The 19,310-nt window shown below is 42.0% G+C and overlaps 2 protein-coding genes across 4 annotated transcripts; both read left to right on the forward strand.

The window, feature by feature from the left end:
* Window positions 1-609: 609 nt before the first annotated feature.
* LOC306787363 (kinesin-like protein KIF20A) lies at window positions 610-7,500 on the forward strand (the record flags this gene model as incomplete). Its single annotated transcript, XM_079282480.1, has 18 exons — window positions 610-672; window positions 864-959; window positions 2,228-2,347; window positions 2,454-2,592; window positions 2,684-2,868; window positions 2,972-3,053; window positions 3,214-3,390; window positions 3,483-3,594; window positions 3,672-3,734; window positions 4,053-4,199; window positions 4,363-4,528; window positions 4,613-4,801; window positions 5,697-5,840; window positions 6,102-6,260; window positions 6,486-6,612; window positions 6,875-6,945; window positions 7,046-7,165; window positions 7,285-7,500. The coding sequence occupies 18 exons, from the start codon at window positions 610-612 to the stop codon at window positions 7,498-7,500; spliced, it is 2,376 nt and encodes a 791-aa protein (XP_079138606.1).
* Window positions 7,501-11,322: 3,822 nt separating this feature from the next.
* LOC306786383 (condensin-2 complex subunit H2-like) lies at window positions 11,323-17,167 on the forward strand (the record flags this gene model as incomplete). 3 transcript variants are annotated; one of them, XM_079281139.1, is made up of 17 exons in its annotated part: window positions 11,323-11,430; window positions 11,569-11,670; window positions 11,750-11,811; window positions 11,896-11,971; window positions 12,236-12,292; window positions 12,764-12,843; window positions 12,929-13,214; window positions 13,295-13,375; window positions 13,811-13,976; window positions 14,089-14,133; window positions 14,259-14,329; window positions 15,729-15,843; window positions 15,954-16,043; window positions 16,205-16,254; window positions 16,343-16,444; window positions 16,512-16,661; window positions 16,860-17,167. In XM_079281139.1, the coding sequence occupies 17 exons, from the start codon at window positions 11,323-11,325 to the stop codon at window positions 16,986-16,988; spliced, it is 1,770 nt and encodes a 589-aa protein (XP_079137265.1). In that variant the 3' UTR covers window positions 16,989-17,167. The 3 variants fall into 3 exon arrangements, with proteins under 3 accessions (XP_079137265.1, XP_079137266.1, XP_079137267.1); XM_079281140.1 differs by having other exon boundaries at window positions 16,518-16,661; XM_079281141.1 differs by having other exon boundaries at window positions 12,236-12,256.
* Between the last annotated feature and the right edge of the window lie 2,143 nt (window positions 17,168-19,310).

The raw sequence follows: 19,310 nt of genomic DNA on the forward strand, positions 1-19,310 counted from the left end.
GGAAAAGGCTGATTAAACAAGGATATGTTTTATTGCTTCGAAATTTAACAAAGAGGAAGAATGTGTTATTTCTGCATAGAAGTGTTACATACTCTGGCTTTCTGATCCCCCTTTACAAAATGTCACTAACAGTCTACCAACGCAGCTTTAAGTGACAAATGGAAAACAAGTCTTGGTATTATTTTGGTATCAAATAAAAAAAGAAAAGCTAAGGCATCTACATTTACTTTTTAGTAGTATTATCACTTTAAATATGAGGAGATTGATCCTCAGACAATGACTTGATATATCTCTGTTGACATCGACCCAGTAAAGCCAGAGTAGAGTTCTAAGCTGGTTGGTCGGTCCTGGTGATTTGCTTGACTTCACACCTGCTTTCAATTAATACAAATTACAAGCGCCTTCTGGATTCTCAGTGGGAGAACACCATCAGACCTACGTGGAGGTGAAATAAGTCATTCTTAAGGCCAACATTGCTTGTCTTCCAAAGAGTCAGGGGACTGTAAGATCTCCATTTAGCAAGACTTTTGAATGCATGTAGTGAATTAACACATTAATCGACAGATCAACATGAGTAGAGTTAAATTGACGGGTGAAGACAGCATCAATATGCAGCCTGTTGACATGGACATGACTTGTAATGTTTCCCCTGCCAGCACTTCATCCCAGCAGGTAATGTTTTTTTCCCTTTCTTGTTTTAATGGCACAGTACAGTTCAGATTGTCTTTCACTTTGTACTCGCGCGTTTTAGCAACTCTGACCAAGGATGCCTGTTCCTTGGCCAAACAGACTGAAATAAACCCTACGACTCCTCGTCTGCACTGAGGTTTAGTTTCTGGTCTGACTGTCTTCTTTGTTTGTAGACTGAACTGCCAGGTGGTGCTGAGCAGCAGACCATGAGAGTTTACCTCAGAGTCAGGCCCTTCTCTAAAGAGGAACTCTCTGACAAGGAGGATCAGGTACAGTGTATCACCGGCTAGAAAAGGTGTCAACCAGTCCATCTCGTGCTCGATACAGTAACTAATAATCATGACAATGAATGTGTTTTTAAAGCCAGAAGGGAGCACTAGTCCATAATGCTACACAGACCATGTTTACATGTAATGAAGTCGAGACATTACTCTGTAGCCTAATTTATTATTTCTGCAAGTGTTGCGCATCATTTATATTGTGTCTGATTTCCACTGAGGTAAGGGACTGTACGGAAATTATTTAAATATTGTATTTAATTTGATGTAAAATCAAGATCCTCCCCAGCATTATTGACTTAAGTGTAACATACTTCACCAGTGTCCCTGTCTTCATTTAAATGCACTAAAATTATATAATGGGTTGACTTTATGTAACTCATTGTACGTTTCTGCAGTGCGTTCTATGTTGATGCAGAATAAAGTGGAGGTGGGAGCTGAGATAATTGCTTCATTATGTGAGGGCCAGAACTGCCCCACCGTGAGAGCAAGCCTGTACCACGCGGCGCTGCAGTCTTCAGCAGCGCAATAACGTTACCGAAACTGGTTTACAATCAAAAGGAATTTAATCCTACTGAAGGAAATACAATTATACAGTGAAGTACACGACTTCTATGGAATATTTAAACAAAAGAAAACCCTCGTGCAAAAAAAACTCATCTTTAGCTCTTCAGCCCATAAAAACATGTCTGTCCGCTGAGAGCCAGACCAAGACGAGAGACTTAAATAAAACCTCCCACATCCTGTTTGAAACTCCTCCCCTTTTGTCCATCACAATTCCTATTGGCTAACTCCCAGGTCCCAGGTGCACTCTGTAATCGCCTGTCTAAAAGTCTCTCTCTGTCCCTTCCTTCTTAATACATTCTATATAAAAGATAAGACTTTGCAACTTTTGGCAAAAGCTTCATGTCTCAAATTCTACTTCTAGCTACTAATCCTAAAACACCTTTATGCTTATCTTAATTATGCATTTCCAAAACACTTATGATTATGAATTCTTAAATATGAATCATGAAACACTTTTATTATAACTTCTAAACACACAGTTCTACACTCAAATTTCTTACAATTACTAGTAATTATAAAGATCCATGCGTTTCCATAACATGACATATTGGTCCTATGAGTTGATTTTTGCTGAGGGAAATGAAACTAGACTGTGTGCATATGCAGACGATTACAAACGGCTTCTATGAGCCATGGCCCACACAGAAGCCATCATTTCAATGCGTCCGTATGAACGTGTGTTTTCTCCTCAGGGTTGTGTAGTGATTGAAAACAACCAGACGGTGACCCTGAAGGCACCAAAGGGTTCCGCCACCATGAAGAGCAGTGAGAAGGGCATCGGCACATCACTCCACAAATTCTCCTTCTCACAGGTCTGCGATATTATCCATTTTAGTGCTGCTCACATATCTGCCTGAAAGATATTTTGGATGTGCTTTGAGCTATGTTAGACCAACCCATCTTTCTGTTGGCTTTTAGATTTTTGGGCAAGAGATGACCCAGTCTGAGCTTTATGAGGACACCGTCAAAAGCCAAATGTCTGATTTCTTGGACGGGAAGAATGCACTGATATTTAGCTATGGCGTAACCAACGCAGGGAAAACCTACACAATCCAAGGTAAAGATGGAAGCTCAACAGCTTCCGAATGAGCGTTGGTGCCCCTCAGGAGGAGTTCTGCCTGTCTTGAGTGCGTTGTGAAATGTTTTAGGAACTCCAAAAGAGCCGGGCATACTCCCTCGAGTGCTGGACGACACCTTTCGCTACATCGGAGGCCGTCTGTATGATGGGATGGACCTGAAGCCCTACCTCAGGAATGACGCACAGTATCTGGATCCTGACCAAGTCAAGCAGGAGAGAAGCGCTAAAGCTTCCATTTTAGCTTCAGTCAAAGATGTGAGAATTCTCGCCAACTTGAGATGTTTTCTGCAGGCTTCGCTAGAAATATTACTACGCATTTTTTTTGATTGATAAATAACCATAATGCTCTCCCATCTAGGAGTGTGATCCTACCAGAGCCAGTGGTCGTTTGGCTTCTTCTTCTACCCGGTTCTCTTTCTCTTTGTCCTACAATCAAACCGGTAGCTCTCACAAATTCGACACACACAACATATATTGTCTTGCATTTAAAAAAACAGTTTGAGCTTGAAGTTGTCCCAGCGTGGACTCAGGATGTCATTATGTGTGATCCTTAGATGTTTCACGCGCCATATTCATTTTTCTTTTGTTTTCTTTTTTTAGTGTTTGCAAGCGACTCAACAGAAGCAGGCAGCGGCCAGTTTGCCTTATGGGTGGCATTCTTTGAGATCTACAATGAGTGTGTGTACGATTTGCTTCAACCTTCTTTTTGCTCAAAGTCCAAGAAACGTGCTGCTCTTCGAGTGTGTGACGATGGTGCTGGAAATGCTTATGTTAAAGGTGAGCGTGACTTCACCGGGCGTAGTAAACAGCAGTAGTCTTCACGTTGCTCAAGGCTTAAAACTGAATCGAAAATTTTTGTTTTATTTCAGATCTCCGGTGGATTAACATCCAGACCCTGGGAGAAGCCTCCAAACTGCTACAGTTCGGAAACAAAAACAGAAGTGCTGCAGCCACGAAGATGAACCAGTCGTCGAGCAGAAGGCAAACTTTTCGTTTCATCGTATCGGTGCTTGGTGCCATTTTTCTCTTTTCAAAACTCAACCCAGCTTTCCTTACAGCCACAGCATATTTACCATGAAGTTACTGAAGATCGATGGCAGCGCAGTGAAACGGCTCTCAGAGTATGTATCTGCCAGAGACGTCATGAATATTCAAACAATGCTGATGTGGTTTTGTTTTTTTTGTGTGGCTGCAGCTGTGAGAGGAATTATAGGCTCATCTACTTACAATACACAGTGAAACCGACAAATAAAGCAGACAATTTAAACACTTAAAATGCATCCAAAGAGGTAAGAATAAACACGAGACTGAGAAAGAGAGAACTGAATCAGAGCCTTGTTGCTCAGGAGTTATTGGACCCGATTTTAAGTTTGTACTTGATTTGTCCCTCTCCAGCATGAAAGGAGCTGTAATGCACAAAATAACTTTTTGTTTCTCAGGTTTTCTTTGTGTGACCTGGCCGGCTCAGAACGATGCAACAAAACCAAGACATTCGGGGAGAGGCTGAAGGAGGCCGGGAACATCAACAACTCCCTGCTCACTCTGGGGAAGTGCATCAGTGCCCTTCGCAACCATCAGACTGACAGGTGCAGTTGGTTCTTAACAGGTCACCAGCTACAAATACTTGAAGCAAAGCAGCAACGGCTCTAAATCATTTTGATATTTTTGCATCGCTAAAACCCTGCAGCATGTGCTTTAGCGTCGTTAATGTCCTTTTTGTTTTCTTTTGTCTTCTGTGCCTTTTACCAGAATGAAGGGCAGCTCCATTCCTTTCAGAGAGAGTAAGCTCACTAAGCTCTTCCAGGCGGTTTTCTGCGGCAAAGGGAAAGCGTCGATGATCGTCAACATCAACCAGTGTGCTTCCAACTACGATGAGACTCTCCATGTTATGAAGTTCTCCGCTGTTGCCAAACAGGTTAGTCTCGAGTACCAAATGGTGTGAGAAGAAGCGGTGCCGTGAGCCAGACCGTGAAACACCTTTGATCTGTGCCGTCTGTAGGTGGTGCAGGTGATCCCAGACAAGTCTCTGGAGTCTCCGGCTCCTTGTTTGGTCGGCCGTGACTGCAAGCCTCTGGTGAGGAATGGGGTGATCGACAGCCAGGGCCTGGAGAGCTCCCTGTCTGAGGAGGAGGAGGAGGAGCTGCTGGATGAGGAAGACGAGGCGGACATGTCTTTGCTGCCAGAGGATGTAAAACTGCTTTTCCGTGTCACAGTCCTTGTTTCAAAAATGTACCAAAGATGGACTGTTCTCCAATTGTATTTTTTGTATCAGAATCTGTCCCATCTATTGCCTTCAGGTTTGTATGTCGGAAAGCCCTTTCTTCCAGAAACCTCTTAGGTTAAGGCAGTAAACATGCTTGGTTAGGTAAGAGGTTTGTGTTGAAAAAGACCCTTTCTGGTAAAAAGCCCTGAAGGCAAACTTCTCTCGTATATAAATATCCCAACTATTTAGTTTGGTTTGTGCAGATATTCATGGTCCCGGGAGGATATAGCCTACTAACTGTAGTGGTCCCCTGCCTTTTCCTCAAGTGCCATCACGAAGTTCACATTGTTAGCTTTTAGTGAAATATCTCTTAAGTATTGAATCGATTGCTGTGACATTTTGTGCCGACACTTTGTGCCCCGAGGATGAATCTTAAAGATTTTGGTGATTCCCTGACCTTTCCTGTAGCGCCACCATGAGGTTGACACTTGTTGTTCGCTATGGCATGGATTGCCATCTGGAACACATATTCATGTTCCCCAAAGGATGAATTGTAATAACTTATTGTAATAAGCTCCATCAGGAAAACTGACATTCCCGTCTACATCAGCTCTACTCCTCGTTTATTGCGAATTGTCAAACATTACTGAGCTAAACTAAGATGAATGCAGTATCACCTGCTGAATATCGGCGTGTTAGCATTGTCATTGTGAACATGTTGACGTTAGCATTTAGTTCAAAGCACTGCTCTACGCAAATACTGTAGATTCTTAACGTTTTGTCAAATACAGCAGTTGGGGAATATTTAACTTCAGTCATTCTAAGATTAACTGTGCAGATCAAAGTTTTCTCCATTAATGTTTTACTTTCACTCTCCTAGGACCTTGTGGATATAATTGAGAGCCTGCGAACGCAACTCCTGGCTGAGCGAAGAAGAAACCTGGTTCAGGAAACGGAGATTCGGAAGGAGATGGGCGATGCCATGTTAGAACAGCTCATGGAGAGCGAAGACCTCCGCATGCAAGTTACTGTTTGTTTAGCAAGAGAAGGCTAGTCATGCAGATCTTTGCTATTGTATGCAGTCTTCATTTTTAAATGCATTTCGGCATATTGGCACTTAAATCCCAATAAAGCTGACTGATAGTTTTTTTCACAAAGGGTTTAGTTCGGGATGTTGTTGCTGACCTCTCACCTCGGTTGCATTAGTGTATACCCGTGCAACATCCCGAACTCAACCCTTTGTTAAAAATCCAAATGATGTTTGCTTTGACTGTTTAGTCGGCAGATGGCGGAGCAGAAGGAGCGCGACCAAGATAAGCTGGAGGACACTCTTGAGATGTACAAGGATGCTATCAAAGAGCACGCCTACCAGTGTGCTATGAAAAATGTGTTGGATGACTACGTACCTCTTGACGAGTTCATTGCTGAACAGGAGAAAGTGGAGGTGTGTCATTTGATCAGCTGTTAACAAAACCCATTCAAACCTTTTTTTTTATATGTCTCACTGAAATGTACTGCAGTAATGCACTGTTCAAATCCCCATTGCTATATTCAGTTGTTGAATAGCCAAATTGGCTTCACAGTAATCTGGTATTGTCCCATGTTGAGCCCAAGCAATTTTTGGTTCGTCATTAAAACTTAACATCTGTCCCCAACCAACTGTGTGCAGGCCCTGGAACGTAAAGTGTCAGAGTTGGACCCCTTAACGTCCAGTGTTGGACAGGAATTGTGTGCAGTTCCAACAGTGGACCAGTCGTGCCGGACTCCACCATCCAAAGCGACAGAAGCAGCAGCAGGTTAGAATACACACAGCTTAGCAGCTTCCTCTTTCAGGAAATGCCCTCTTGGATGAATGTAGATCACTTTGTTTTGAATGGGAGTGGTTTAACAGAAGTACACTCCATGGAAGTTTAAGATGCATGTTGTTTATAGCTTTTTTCCTTCTTTGAATTTAGTGTGTTTTCATTAGTATATTCTCCTTTCAGTCTTGTTTCATTGAGCTCACCAGTTTTTGTTATAATGGTAATAAACGTCACTCGGCTCATTTCCTCCCCACAGGGGAAGATCGCTGCAAACGGCTGTATGAAGAAAAATGTGCGATAGAGAAGATGTGCGAGGATAAAGAACAGGTAACGAGGGCAACATTTTAAATTCTGTTATTCAATTAAACTTTGGCTAAGACTGGTTATGCGGCCACTTGCTCAGCTTTACATTTAATGTTGGGTTCAGTTGATTGTGTCCCTGGAGAGAAGGCTGATGGAGCTTAGTGAAACTCTTCAGAAGGTCAGAGATGACTTCCTGGAGAAATCGGCTGATTTGGAGATTTTACAGAGCAAGTGGGACGATCAGGTGAGATGATACAAAGTGGGACAGATCATACACTTAATGGCTTTAATAAATAATACAGTTTGACTGGATCCAAACCTGATGACGTCACCTGTATGGAAATTATTGTGTTTTTTTCTAAGACAAAATCTATGGACGACATCCTACGGCAGAATGTTGAAAAGGACCGGGAGATTGCATCACTGAAGGCAGAACTTGCCAAGCACTCCCAGAAGTCTCCTGTGCAGCCCAAAACCAAGCGAGGCCTGCTGGCCAACATCAGGGAAGCAGTGACTTCTCCACGGAATAGTTCTCCTGGGCGAAAGCTAAGGAAACCGGTGAAGATTGCACACACTTGAACATCATCTGGACAAAAGGAGAAATATCCCCCCCCCCCCCCCTTCTTTTTTATTTTTTTTATTTTTTTTAATTTTTTTAACAACTTAAACATGGACAGTTTTAGGGCACCTGCAATTGTGACTCATTATTTGTTTTATTCAGGTGTAGTGTGTTTCTTATGATGGCATTTCCTGTGTTTTTAATCGAATTAAATTGCTCAAACTTAGGTGTGAAGTCATTCATCTTCATTTACAGCATCAATTCTTAACTTGTGGATAACTCAAATTTTAAAGCTTAATTTGTATGACGTCATTTGTTGGCCACATGTGTACAGTTTCATTTCTTGTGTGCTGTATACACAAAGAAGCTCATGCGCACTTCTATAGAACTATCACGCCAGGGAATAAATGCTTTGAACACGCTGAACCTTGTATCAATCTGGTGAAACGAGGCCATCCGTTATCTAGAGCCTGAGGAAAAGTAAAGTACAAAAGACCTTGATGGGACAAAGAAACCATGTTCAATTCCTTAAGTGCATCAATATTTAATTAGTTTCTAGTCTCTTTGCACCCAACCACTGAGATCCCTTCATACAGCCTCCTCTCAGTTAGTGAAAGGGCCATTGTGGTAGAGACAGGCAGCTGGCAGTCCATCTCTCTCTGGTCTCTGTGATGGTTAATGAGATTAGCTGTTCGTCTTGGCCTGCGTCAGTCCAAAGGGGTCAATCACAGGATTAGCACCTTGCTTAGAGTTACATCAGTTTATTACACGGACTTTCCAACTTTCTGCTCTTTGAGGTATTTTTTTGATTAAGGTAAGCTGCTTAAAGTTTTAAACATCTTCTCTGTATGTCATGACCATTTAGGAATTAAAAGAATGTTGTGGTGTAATACTGACATATTACATGTATTATAGTGAGTTATTTATTTTACAATTGAACAAGCAGAAAGAAGAAATGTCAATGTGACAAAGACCCTCTCCATTGCACACATTTGTGGACTGTCCAGACAATAAGAGACTCACGCACTCAGTTGAATGTTTATTGTAAGGTTCTGATATGGTCTCAGGAGTAATTATTGAAGGTCGGGCCTGTAGACACAAACATATTATTAGGTTGCTTATCTGTAACTTAAATGATTGCATATATGAATAGTGCTGTCAAATAACGTGCATGTTCTTACTTACCTCTGCTGTGTTTCCTCTCCAGGGTGTTCATCCTAAAAGAGTCCCCAGGGTACAAGCCCACCATTTTATAGTTCCGGGAATGTACCATGTGGGAATTACTAGAGGGGTGGTAGGAAAATTGAATCCTCTGTTCGGGCTAGAGATGATCTCTATGGTGAAGTTTTACCACAATAGAGATCAGATAGAGAATTGACCTTCAGAATGTTAGGCATCTATTTTAATGTATTGTTGTAGATTAGGGGATTGTGTGGTAGAGTGAGGGGCGGAGTCACCTATCTTGCAGTGATGTGGAGGTCCTCGTTAGTGGCAGGCTATATAAGGCTGCCATGATTACATCTAGTCTGTCGCTGCCAGGACCACATGCTGCCCGTGGTCCCTGGAAAAAGTATGCCATGTATTTGTTTGTTGTTTTTGTTGGTGAAATAAACACCTGGTTGGGCACACGTACTCTCGGTGTCCTCCTCCTACTTCCAAAGTCCGGCCGCTGCGGGCCAGCCTAACAGTCAAACACCTATGAGGTTTTTTTTTTTTTTTTTTACATAGCGTTTTATGTAACAAGAAGTTGCTTTGTTTGTCAATGTCAGCAAATATTCTATCTTCTCTATCATTTTTTTAAATATATTTATATTTCACAGACTAAACTTACACAAGACGTCCAAGCATCATTTTTTTTCACCCCTGTGGCTACAAAAGCACTAACTGAAAATAATTCCTTGGTCCACTGTGTCTTTGTGACCGCTCCGATATCTTTGTTAGATAATGCTACGGCCATGCCTGGCATTTTGTCTGTTATTGACCTGCATGTAGTTTTAACCATCATTTACTATAATATTTTTGCTGTTTATGGCATGTCGTTAATTTATATGATGGAAATATTTTTTGCACAGTGAGAAATGTGTCCTATCCTAAATTTAGCTCCTCGCCGAATATTTGCTTGATATGCATTTGAAATATATCTTAGTACTTTTCACTTTCTAGTATACTGTGTACAATTTGCTGGAAAGTCACATAGCTTCAGGGCTCTGAGTGTGCATTTCAGACAGTATGAGCAAACATACTTTATATGGTAAAAAGAAAATGTAACTACTTATGCATAAATACTGTATGGAAAGGCATAAACGGCAATAAATACATTCAGGACAAAATAATACAGCATATAGTTATCATTGCTTTATAGGAAAGAGACCAGAAGGAAAATGTCCTGGGGATGACAGAGTCAGTGGGGGACCCGGGCTCTGTTAATAAGCCCGATCACGTTTATATAGTTTGGAGAGTTTAGAGAGAGATAGTTTGGAGAGTTAGGAGAGTGAGGAGAGAAGGATAGGTGATAAGATGGAGCCAGCTAGGAAGAGGAGGATTTCTCCTGTGTGGGAACACTTTGATTTGATAACTCCTAATAAGGTAAGCTAAATCTAACTATTTCAGACACATTAGGTTTGCTTATCCAGAACTGTATTTTTCACAGTTTCTCATGAGGCTTCATCTCGCCATCACTACTGTATACATACAATACTGTCATTATAATAGTAGTAGTCCAGTACATCTTTTGTTTGTAATATTAATTAATTAATATTTTTTAGCACATTTCATATCTTGTAAAACATCTTGTGGTGAAGCCTGACCGGAGTGGCTTCTGAAGTGGTAGGCAGACGCAAGATACTTTGTTCTGATATCAAAAGGTGTTTTATTTATAAAAGTGCCCTGCGATGCGTGTAACTCAACTCAACTGTAACAAACTCACATGCCCACAGCTAGACACTGACCTTCCCTCCTCCCTGTTCAGTCACAGTCATCTCCTTATATAGAGCCTCCTATCAGCAGGCTATAGTTCCTACCATGAGTGCAGGTGACACCAATTACTGACTCACTAGTTAACAGACTAAACCTATAATTTACAGCACCCCTTTAGATAGCCAACAATTGTATATGGATTACATTTTGCTATACACAAATAACAATGTAAAACAAATCATAACCCACCTACAACTCTACCGGTACATACTCTACTTCCCACCCATACTTGGTCTGACCCAATGACATCACAGATGACATCATCCAGTGTATAAATAGAGCAAATGGATGGGCACCTCCCACTTTAGCCTCTGGAACACATGGTGGGTATGGTAAGCAAACAATTGACAAGCATGGTCAGATGTATAGATGAATGCACTGTGGGACAAATGGTGTGTTCTCACCCACTTTGTCACACATCTTGTCAATAATATTTCACGTCGTCATATCTCATACTTTATATACCTTCTGAAGTGGAGACTTCAAATGAGCTCAGTGGCTTTCTGCTCTGAGATATTATTTATCTCTGTTATGTTTGTTTGTTTTTATTTCATTTTATTTTATTTATTTCTTTATTTCTTAATTTTTATGTATTTATTTCTTTCTTAGTTTATTTTGATCATAATGTTTCACTGAGCTGCTTTATCTGTCAAATACCTTTTAAACTGTGTTTAAAGGGGCTATATGAATAAAGTTGTTATAAGTTTATTCAGGTGTACCTAATAAAGTGGCCACCGACTGTTTATAGTAACATGACTTGACATATTTGTGTTTCTGATACTTTGAGTACATCTTTGCTACGAATACTGCAGTACTTTTACTGAACTGTTGTGATGTTGTTATTTTACTCTTCACAGTGAGACGTCATGGAGTTCGCAGAGAGCCGATTCGCTCACCTGCTGCAGCCAATCAGAGAGCTCACCAAGAACTGGGAGATCGACGTGGCGTCGGAGCTAAACGACTATTTAGAAGAGGTAGAACACGTCGGATAAGAAGCTCTCTGATTAGAAAGAAGACTGTCTCTGAGTCTCTGTGTCTGAGTTTCTGCGTCCCTGAGTCTCTGTGTTTCTGCGTCTCTGAGTCTCTGAGTCTCTGTGTCTTTGTTTCTGTAGCTGGACGACATGTGCATCACGTTCGACGAAGGGAAAACCAGACTGAACTTTGCCGAAGCGGCGCTGCTGATCCAGGGTTCAGCCTACATCTACAGCAAGAAGGTTCATGTTCAAATAAAACCAAACTGTAAAACTTCATTAACAACCAACTCGTATTAAACATCACTGTCGTCTGTTTCAGGTGGACCTCCTGCACAGTCTGGTCTACCAAACTCTGGAGTACATCAACGACGGGAATAAGAAGTGAGACGGTCCTCCAGCTGTGAGTCAGTGTTGGACAGACGCGTTCAGATGATTCAGCTTTTCTGATGTTTGTTTTCTCGACAGACGGAACAAACAGACGTCAGCGTCTCAGGAGGACGACGCTGACGGAGCAGCGAGTGAACACGATGATGAGGCTGTGGTGAGAAACAGTTATATTTATTGTGTTTCTGTTATTTATTATTCTCAGAGCTGGAGGGGGAAACAAAGCATGTTGATATATTTATCAAGATATTAAAATGTGTTAAATTAAATATGTCAATGTGAAGTGTAAATGTTTACAAACAGTAGCCACATGATCAACATGACAGGCTAATAACCTGCTTCCTCTGCTGAACTGTTGCAGAAAGGCATTGTGGGTAATGTAGGACATAATTGAGCCTACCAGTCTGTCTGTCTCCTTCAGTTCACTCCGCTCAACATCAAGGTCTCTGGGAACTCTATGAATACACACTCCAACACGGTGAGGTTGTTCCAGACTAACTCTCTGACTACAGACATATTATTCCAGACTAACTCTCTGAACACAGACATATTATTCCAGACTAACTCTCTGAACACAGACATATTATTCCAGACTAACTCTCTGACTACAGACATATTATTCCAGACTAACTCTCTGAACACAGACATATTATTCCAGACTAACTCTCTGAACACAGACATATTATTCCAGACTAACTCTCTGAACCCAGACATATTATTCCAGACTAACTCTCTGAACCCAGACATATTATTCCAGACTAACTCTCTGAACACAGACATATTATTCCAGACTAACTCTCTGACTACAGACATATTATTCCAGACTAACTCTCTGTCTGTGTTCAGAGAGTTAGTCTGTACTATTATGTCTGTAGTCAGATTATTCCAGACTAACTCTCTGGTGTCTGTAGTTCATCATGAAGTGTAACTATCTCTGTTTCACCGTCAGACTGTGAGTGTTGCTCCTCTTCCTCCTGAGTCTCTGATTCCTCCTGAAACCTCAGAGAAGCACAAGCTTCCGCTCATCAGGTCAGTTAGTAAAACAACACAATGAAGTATTTTATATGTTACTACTACAGTGTTCAGATATTGTTCATAAATCTGTGTGTCTCAGTGTGACCGGAGACGTCCTGTGCAGTCAGAAGGACTTCAGGATCAACCGCTTCATCCCAGGAGACCAGGATCTGATCCTCCTCACTCTGGGATCAGCTGCATCCAGGTTTCTGATGGATGTGGATCAAACCCCTGCAGAGTCTCTGCAGCAGAGAGGTACAGATCCTCGTCCTTTTGAGGCTCTGGTTGAAGGTAACGGAGGTGATGCTGAGGAGGACTTCCTTCCTTTAGAGGATATCAACATGGAGCTGGACCAGGACCCAGAGCAGCATTTGGGCCTGCACCAGGTCTGGTTTTTGTGTTCAGTTAAATTCGGAGACTTTGAGACTCTTTGAGTTGTTGTTAAAGGCTTTAAAATGTGTCTCAGGCTCCGAGTGAAGGACGGATGATCCGAGAGAGACGAGAGGTTGAAGAGAAACCAGCGAGGACGGAGGAGACGCCGCCGCCTGTAAATTTGATCATCTTTATTCTCATTCTACCAGTTTAAACAAGTTTATCATGGAAATATTCTAATGTTGCAATATTACTCATTTATTCAGTACTATTTTTCTCTTCACTCTCATGATATTAGATTTATATTTCTCATTATTTTACTTACATTTTTTTCTTTAGTGTCTTTTTTCATAAAATTATTTCTTAAAGAAATGACAAATTCATTTTTTCATTTATTTACTGCTCATTAAATCATGTAAAATTAGAACTTTATTCTGTAAATATTGTGACTTAATTCTCATAAAGATTCTGTCTAAATATCCACTTTATCCTGTAAACAACAGACGTTTCCTCATAAAGTTTAACATAAAGTTTAACATAAAGTTTAACATAAAGTTTAACATAAAGTTCAACATAAAGTTTAACATAAAGAACGATGTCAACGTTTCAGGTCAACGTGTGGACGTTAAACGACCCGTACGTCATCCTCAGAGAAGACAAACCTTTTAAATCTGGGAAGTGCTACAAAGTCCCTGACGGTCTGGACGACAGAGGGAAGAGGAAACGAAGACGAGCTGCTTCTCTTCAGGACTTCAGGAGCTGGTTCAGAGGAACATGTGAGAACCACAGTCTGTTTACAGGAGGAGGAGGAGGAGGGTGATGATGATGATGAGGAGGAGGGTGATGATGATGATGATGATGATGATGAGGATTTATTTTGTCTTTCAGTTGATCCTCCAGAGTACAAGTTCAAAAATGGACCAGCGTTTCCAGGTAAACAATTTTTCACTATTTCATGAATAAAACTAAATCTATCATAAGAAATAAAACCATAACATGTGACGTAATGACGGCCATCTTTGACACAGTTATAGAAAATCATGTTTCATGTTTTTCAGACCTGAACTACATTTATTTAAAAACCATGAAAAACAAACTGAAGACTCGGAAGATAATCTACAGGAGAGCAGTAAGTGTGTGTGTGTGTGTGTGTGTGTGTGTGTGTGTGTGCGCGCGCTCAGAGATGGGCAGTATTTCTATTACTTGTGTTTGAAATACGTATTTCAATTACTTTTGAGTATTTTGTAATTGGTATTTGATAGGGCCGATAAAAATCTAACGTAATTTGTAGCAAAATACTTTAGAGTGGAGTCATTTTGTATTTAAAATACTCAAAATACTTTCTCCACGAATCAAAAAACAGTTCACGAGTTCAGTCTTCAGATCTTCAAGTTCAACAAATTGTCTGTCAAGTTAAATATTTTATCTGAGTGTGACAGATATCAACTAGCGTGATGTATAATTGATGTCTGGGTCTGGCTACATAGCCTATTGTTTCTACATGGTGATGGTTATAATATCAAGCTCGAAGCTAACATGCTAATGTCGCTAGCATGCTGTCTAGGCTAGTGCATAGCCAGTGTTTAGCAAGTTAACTTATCAGTCGAGGAGCTAGCTATATAGGAAGAGGGATATTGGGAGCTTGTCTGTTCATGATAACCTCATCAAGAGACGTCTGACCATCTAATCTTGCACTGAATTACAAGTTATGCTGTATCTTCTCAATGTGAATATCATAATGCCATATCAATTACTGGCAGATAGTGTCGTTCACAGTTAGCCAGGCTATGACAGTAGATGTCCATTTGTTCAAAAAACATTAAATGTCCAATATATTTTATTTAAAAGGCATATTATGAAAGTATTCTTAGTTTTATTATTTCATACATTCTACAGTTGGCCAGGTGGACAACATGTCTCAGCAAGATGATGTTCAAGAAGAACCATCAACAAGCACAGATGTGCTTCGTTACATGTCTGACTGTTCTTCCTTTTTGTGGGCTTCACCAGAGCTTTGTGTAAATTATATATAATTATATTATATCATATAGCCCAAACCTGAATGCTCTGCTATACCAAATTGTGAGAAAACGGAAAATCCAGAAAAAGGTATTTCCTATATTTTAAATACAAAATACATGTATTGTATTTTGTTACATTTCCTGGCACCAGTATTTTGTATTTTATTTTGATACATTTATTTGAGGGGTATTTTGTATTTTGTATCAAAATACGTTTGTGCGTGTGTGTGTGTGTGTGTGTGATACAGATAGTTTTGAAAATTCATATATTATCGTTTTAAAGACTCGAGTTCTGCATTTTGGCCGTCGCCATCTTGGTTTTTACAACCAGTGAACAGGACATGACCATATCTGGACTGAGGAGTGACGTAGAGATGGCGTATAAGTCTCTGGTAGACCTGTCAATCACGTGTAGCCCCCCCCCCCCCCCCCCCCCAGAGTCATTTTCTCATGACACTAAGTGGGTGTGGTCAGTGATGCTGTGTGTGTGTGTGTGATGTCACTCAGGGGGTGGCAGTCTCTGATGAAGAACTCAGGAGGACCTTCCTCCAGCCGGAGGAGGCGGGGCCACAGCAGCAGGGGGAGGAGCCTATGGACGGATTCAGACCCCCCGACATGCTGGGTAAGACCTACACACACACACACACACACACACACACACACATCACACAGACACTTTGTAGACATCTCTTCAACTCCTCTCAGGTGTCTGAGTCTTTGAATCTTTTAAAGGTGGAGACGACGACAACTCAGACAACGACCAGGAAGCGTTTCCAGATCTTCCAGCTGAGTTTGCTGTAGGACCAGACTTCATATCTACAGGTAGAGATCACACCTGTAGGACAAAACTTCATATCTACAGGTAGAGATCACACCTGTAGGACCAGACTTCATATCTACAGGTAGAGATCACACCTGTAGGACCAGACTTCATATCTACAGGTAGAGATCACACCTGTGATATACTTTTTGTTTATTTTTAGGCGCTCATAGCGATGAACTGAGTTATGAAGATCTGGTGAAGCTGCGTGTGGTGAGAGATGACATGATGACTCATCATTAAACCACAATACCTGAGATGTACTGATCACTGATCACCTGTGTGTCTGTGGTGCGTTCAGGAGCAGCTGGTGGTGGACTGTCGAGGTTACACTCAGGAGACGGCTCTGTCTCGTAGAGTCAAAGACTGGGAGGACCGGATCAGACCGCAACTGGTGCTGCAGGTAATGAACCAGTCTGTGGGAGTTGTTGTGATCAGCTGGTTGTTGTTGTTGACGTTGTTGTGTTCAGGAGCAGTGCTCCGTGTTCGACATCCACGACTACGGAGACCGGATCGTGTCGTCGTTCACCGGCGTCGGTCAGAGAAGATCTTTCTCCTCCATCGTCTCTGGATTCAACAACCATGAAGCCTGTAAATACCTGATGGCTTCTCTTCAGCTGGTAAACACATGACATCACAGACAACACCTGCAGCTTCTAACATCAGTGTGTTTGAGGCGTCTGGAATCAACCAAAGCTCTTCTGATATTCACCTTCTAACCTATTCAAGTTGAAGATGTGATTCACATGTCTCAGTGTCTGTGGAGGGTCATGTGACTGTCATGTGACTAACTGAAGGCGTGTCCTCTGGTGTCTCAGGCCAACGACCTGAAGGTGGAGGTGGACAGTGTTGGAGGTCTGGAGGACAGCGTGGACTCGATGGGTCTGACTCTGATCAGCACACACAGAGCTACAGACAGGTTCAAGAATTTCCCGGGTTCCACATGAACACACATATGTGTATATATATATATACACATACACATACACACGATCTGAACCCTCATAACTATCATGATCTGTCCGTCTGAGGATAGAAATGAACATTTGTAATAAAAACTCCTGTTACTAAACAAGCTGATAGTACGGAGGACAAAAGATACTAAAAATCAAAGATATGTAAATAAATGGCATGAGAAATAAATCTGTATTTAATTCTCCTTTATTTTATTATTTCTTAAATGTATTTCTTTCTTTTCTCCCAAACATATTTTGAATTATATTCTTTATTATTTCAGGAGGTTTTAAGATTCACCACCAAAGACAAAAATACCAAAAACTAGTAAAAGTTTAGTTTTTTGAAAACACACAACGGAGTAAATCAAAGTTATATTTCAAAAGTGAATAATATTTAATATGTTAAATCACAGAACACAAAGCATTTGATGGATTGATATCGCAGACTGGTCGTGAGCAGAAGGTTCTGGTTCCTTCAGGGACCCTATGGTTCTGGTTCCACTGGTTCCTTCAGGGACTCTAAGGTTGTGGGTGCAGCTGCTCGTAGTTCTTGATGTGGTTCCGGACGCTCTCAGTGATCTGGATGGCGCGAGGTGAATGTGGCGAAGGACCGCGGGGACCAACAACTACCTCCATCTCCTCGCTTGAGTCCGACAAAACAATGAGCTCAGGTTCCTTCTTCTCACAAATACTACGAGGACCAGGACGCTCTCGCTTCAAAGCAAGATCATCTTGACCGGGAGACTGACCCGGGATAGGCAGGTTGGATGCATTTGGCGGAGGGCTGAGGTCGTCAACCACGCTTGCTGAGGACTGAAGCAGAGAGGGTTCAGATGAGGGTTGATGAGGGGACTGGCGTTGCTGGCATTGAGGCGGGGGGTGGGTCTTAGCCGGGGCAGAAGTGGAGGGTAAGGAGGAAGGATCTTCTTCCTCGTAGACCCCCCAGCAGTCTGAGAAGAGGCGGCTGTAGCTGCGATCCAGACCGGGGTCCGGCTCAGGTTCACAGTTTGGCTGTGGCTTGTTTATGCCGAGGCCTGGTGGACTTCTTTTGGGTTCTGTGAACACTCCTTCTCCGGCTTCTTCCTCGTCTACCTTCTCCTCCTCCGTGCTGTCTTTCTCCTCCTCCCTCTTTCTCTGCGTGGCGGCAAACTCATAGATCTCCTCGAGCTCCTCCTCGTTCACGTTCTCCTCGCGGATCTCTCGGTCTGCGAGGAGAACCACGGCTTGTTGAGCGTCTTCCAGTTCTCTCTCTTCGTCCCTCCCTCCACCTGTCTCTGTGCCCTCGCCGTCTTCATCCTCTTCGTCCCACATGGAGCGGAGCAGCTCCGTGAGGGCCTGGTGCGTTCGGTTGTTGACATTCTCCTCCTGGTTCATGTCGTCTTCCTCATCCCCCCCCCCCCCCCCCCCCGAGTCGCTGGGTCCTGATGGGGAAGCTCGCAAAGCAATTGTAACTCCTGCAAGTCAAACCTTAACGAACACAGAAAGAGTCGTCACAACACTGAATTCAATCTTTCCAACTGACCAACAATGTCATTTTTAGGAATGTTTGAACAGTTTTCATCTCCTGAACCTGAGTCATTATGAACTACTACGTAATACTTGAGCGGACATTCTTAAATGTGATTTTGAGAATTAGAGTGAGACACGGGACCGATTATGCTGCTCAACATACAATACTACAAATCAGAACAAAAACCTGAATGGCACCAAATTATCCTTTTTAACTTGTAAGAGAAAAGTGTGTATTATTGTCCCGGCTCGTGCACTGCCTACTAACCTAGATGCCAGCTGCAGCACATGAGCCCGGAGCGATGCTGGGACGGAGCAGCGGGCCGTGTAGAGATACTGCAGCAAAGCAAACACCGCCCGTCCCGGGACGTCATTCATCAACACTCTTTGGGCTGCAGGCTGGCCTTCCTCCTGCACCCCAAAACCACTTTCATGTACCTGTGAGAGGAGCAGAGCAACAAGGAGAAAAGAGGATTCTTCATGTATCCTCTCTTTTTATTGATTTTACAGGTTTAGAACACAACAAAAACAATATACAGGAAAGGATACAACATATTAAAGGTAAAAAACTAAACTGAAATCCACTGGCTTAATTAGAGAAGCTGAAACTACTGGCTGGTAAGTGTCAACTATAGTCATATTATACCCTTTTTCAATCGTTTTGGCCCAAAAGAGACGGGTCTATGAAGCAGTTTAGCCAATTGCTGATTCAAGATATAAATGAGTGACATACAATTTAGCCAATCAGCGCCCTCAAATAGATTCAGCTGTGGGCCAGACGATCAGGCCCCCGTCGCTGCGCGT

Source organism: Melanostigma gelatinosum (assembly GCF_949748355.1).
Source record: "Melanostigma gelatinosum genome assembly, chromosome: 13".
Taxonomy (NCBI): Eukaryota; Metazoa; Chordata; class Actinopteri; order Perciformes; family Zoarcidae; genus Melanostigma; species Melanostigma gelatinosum.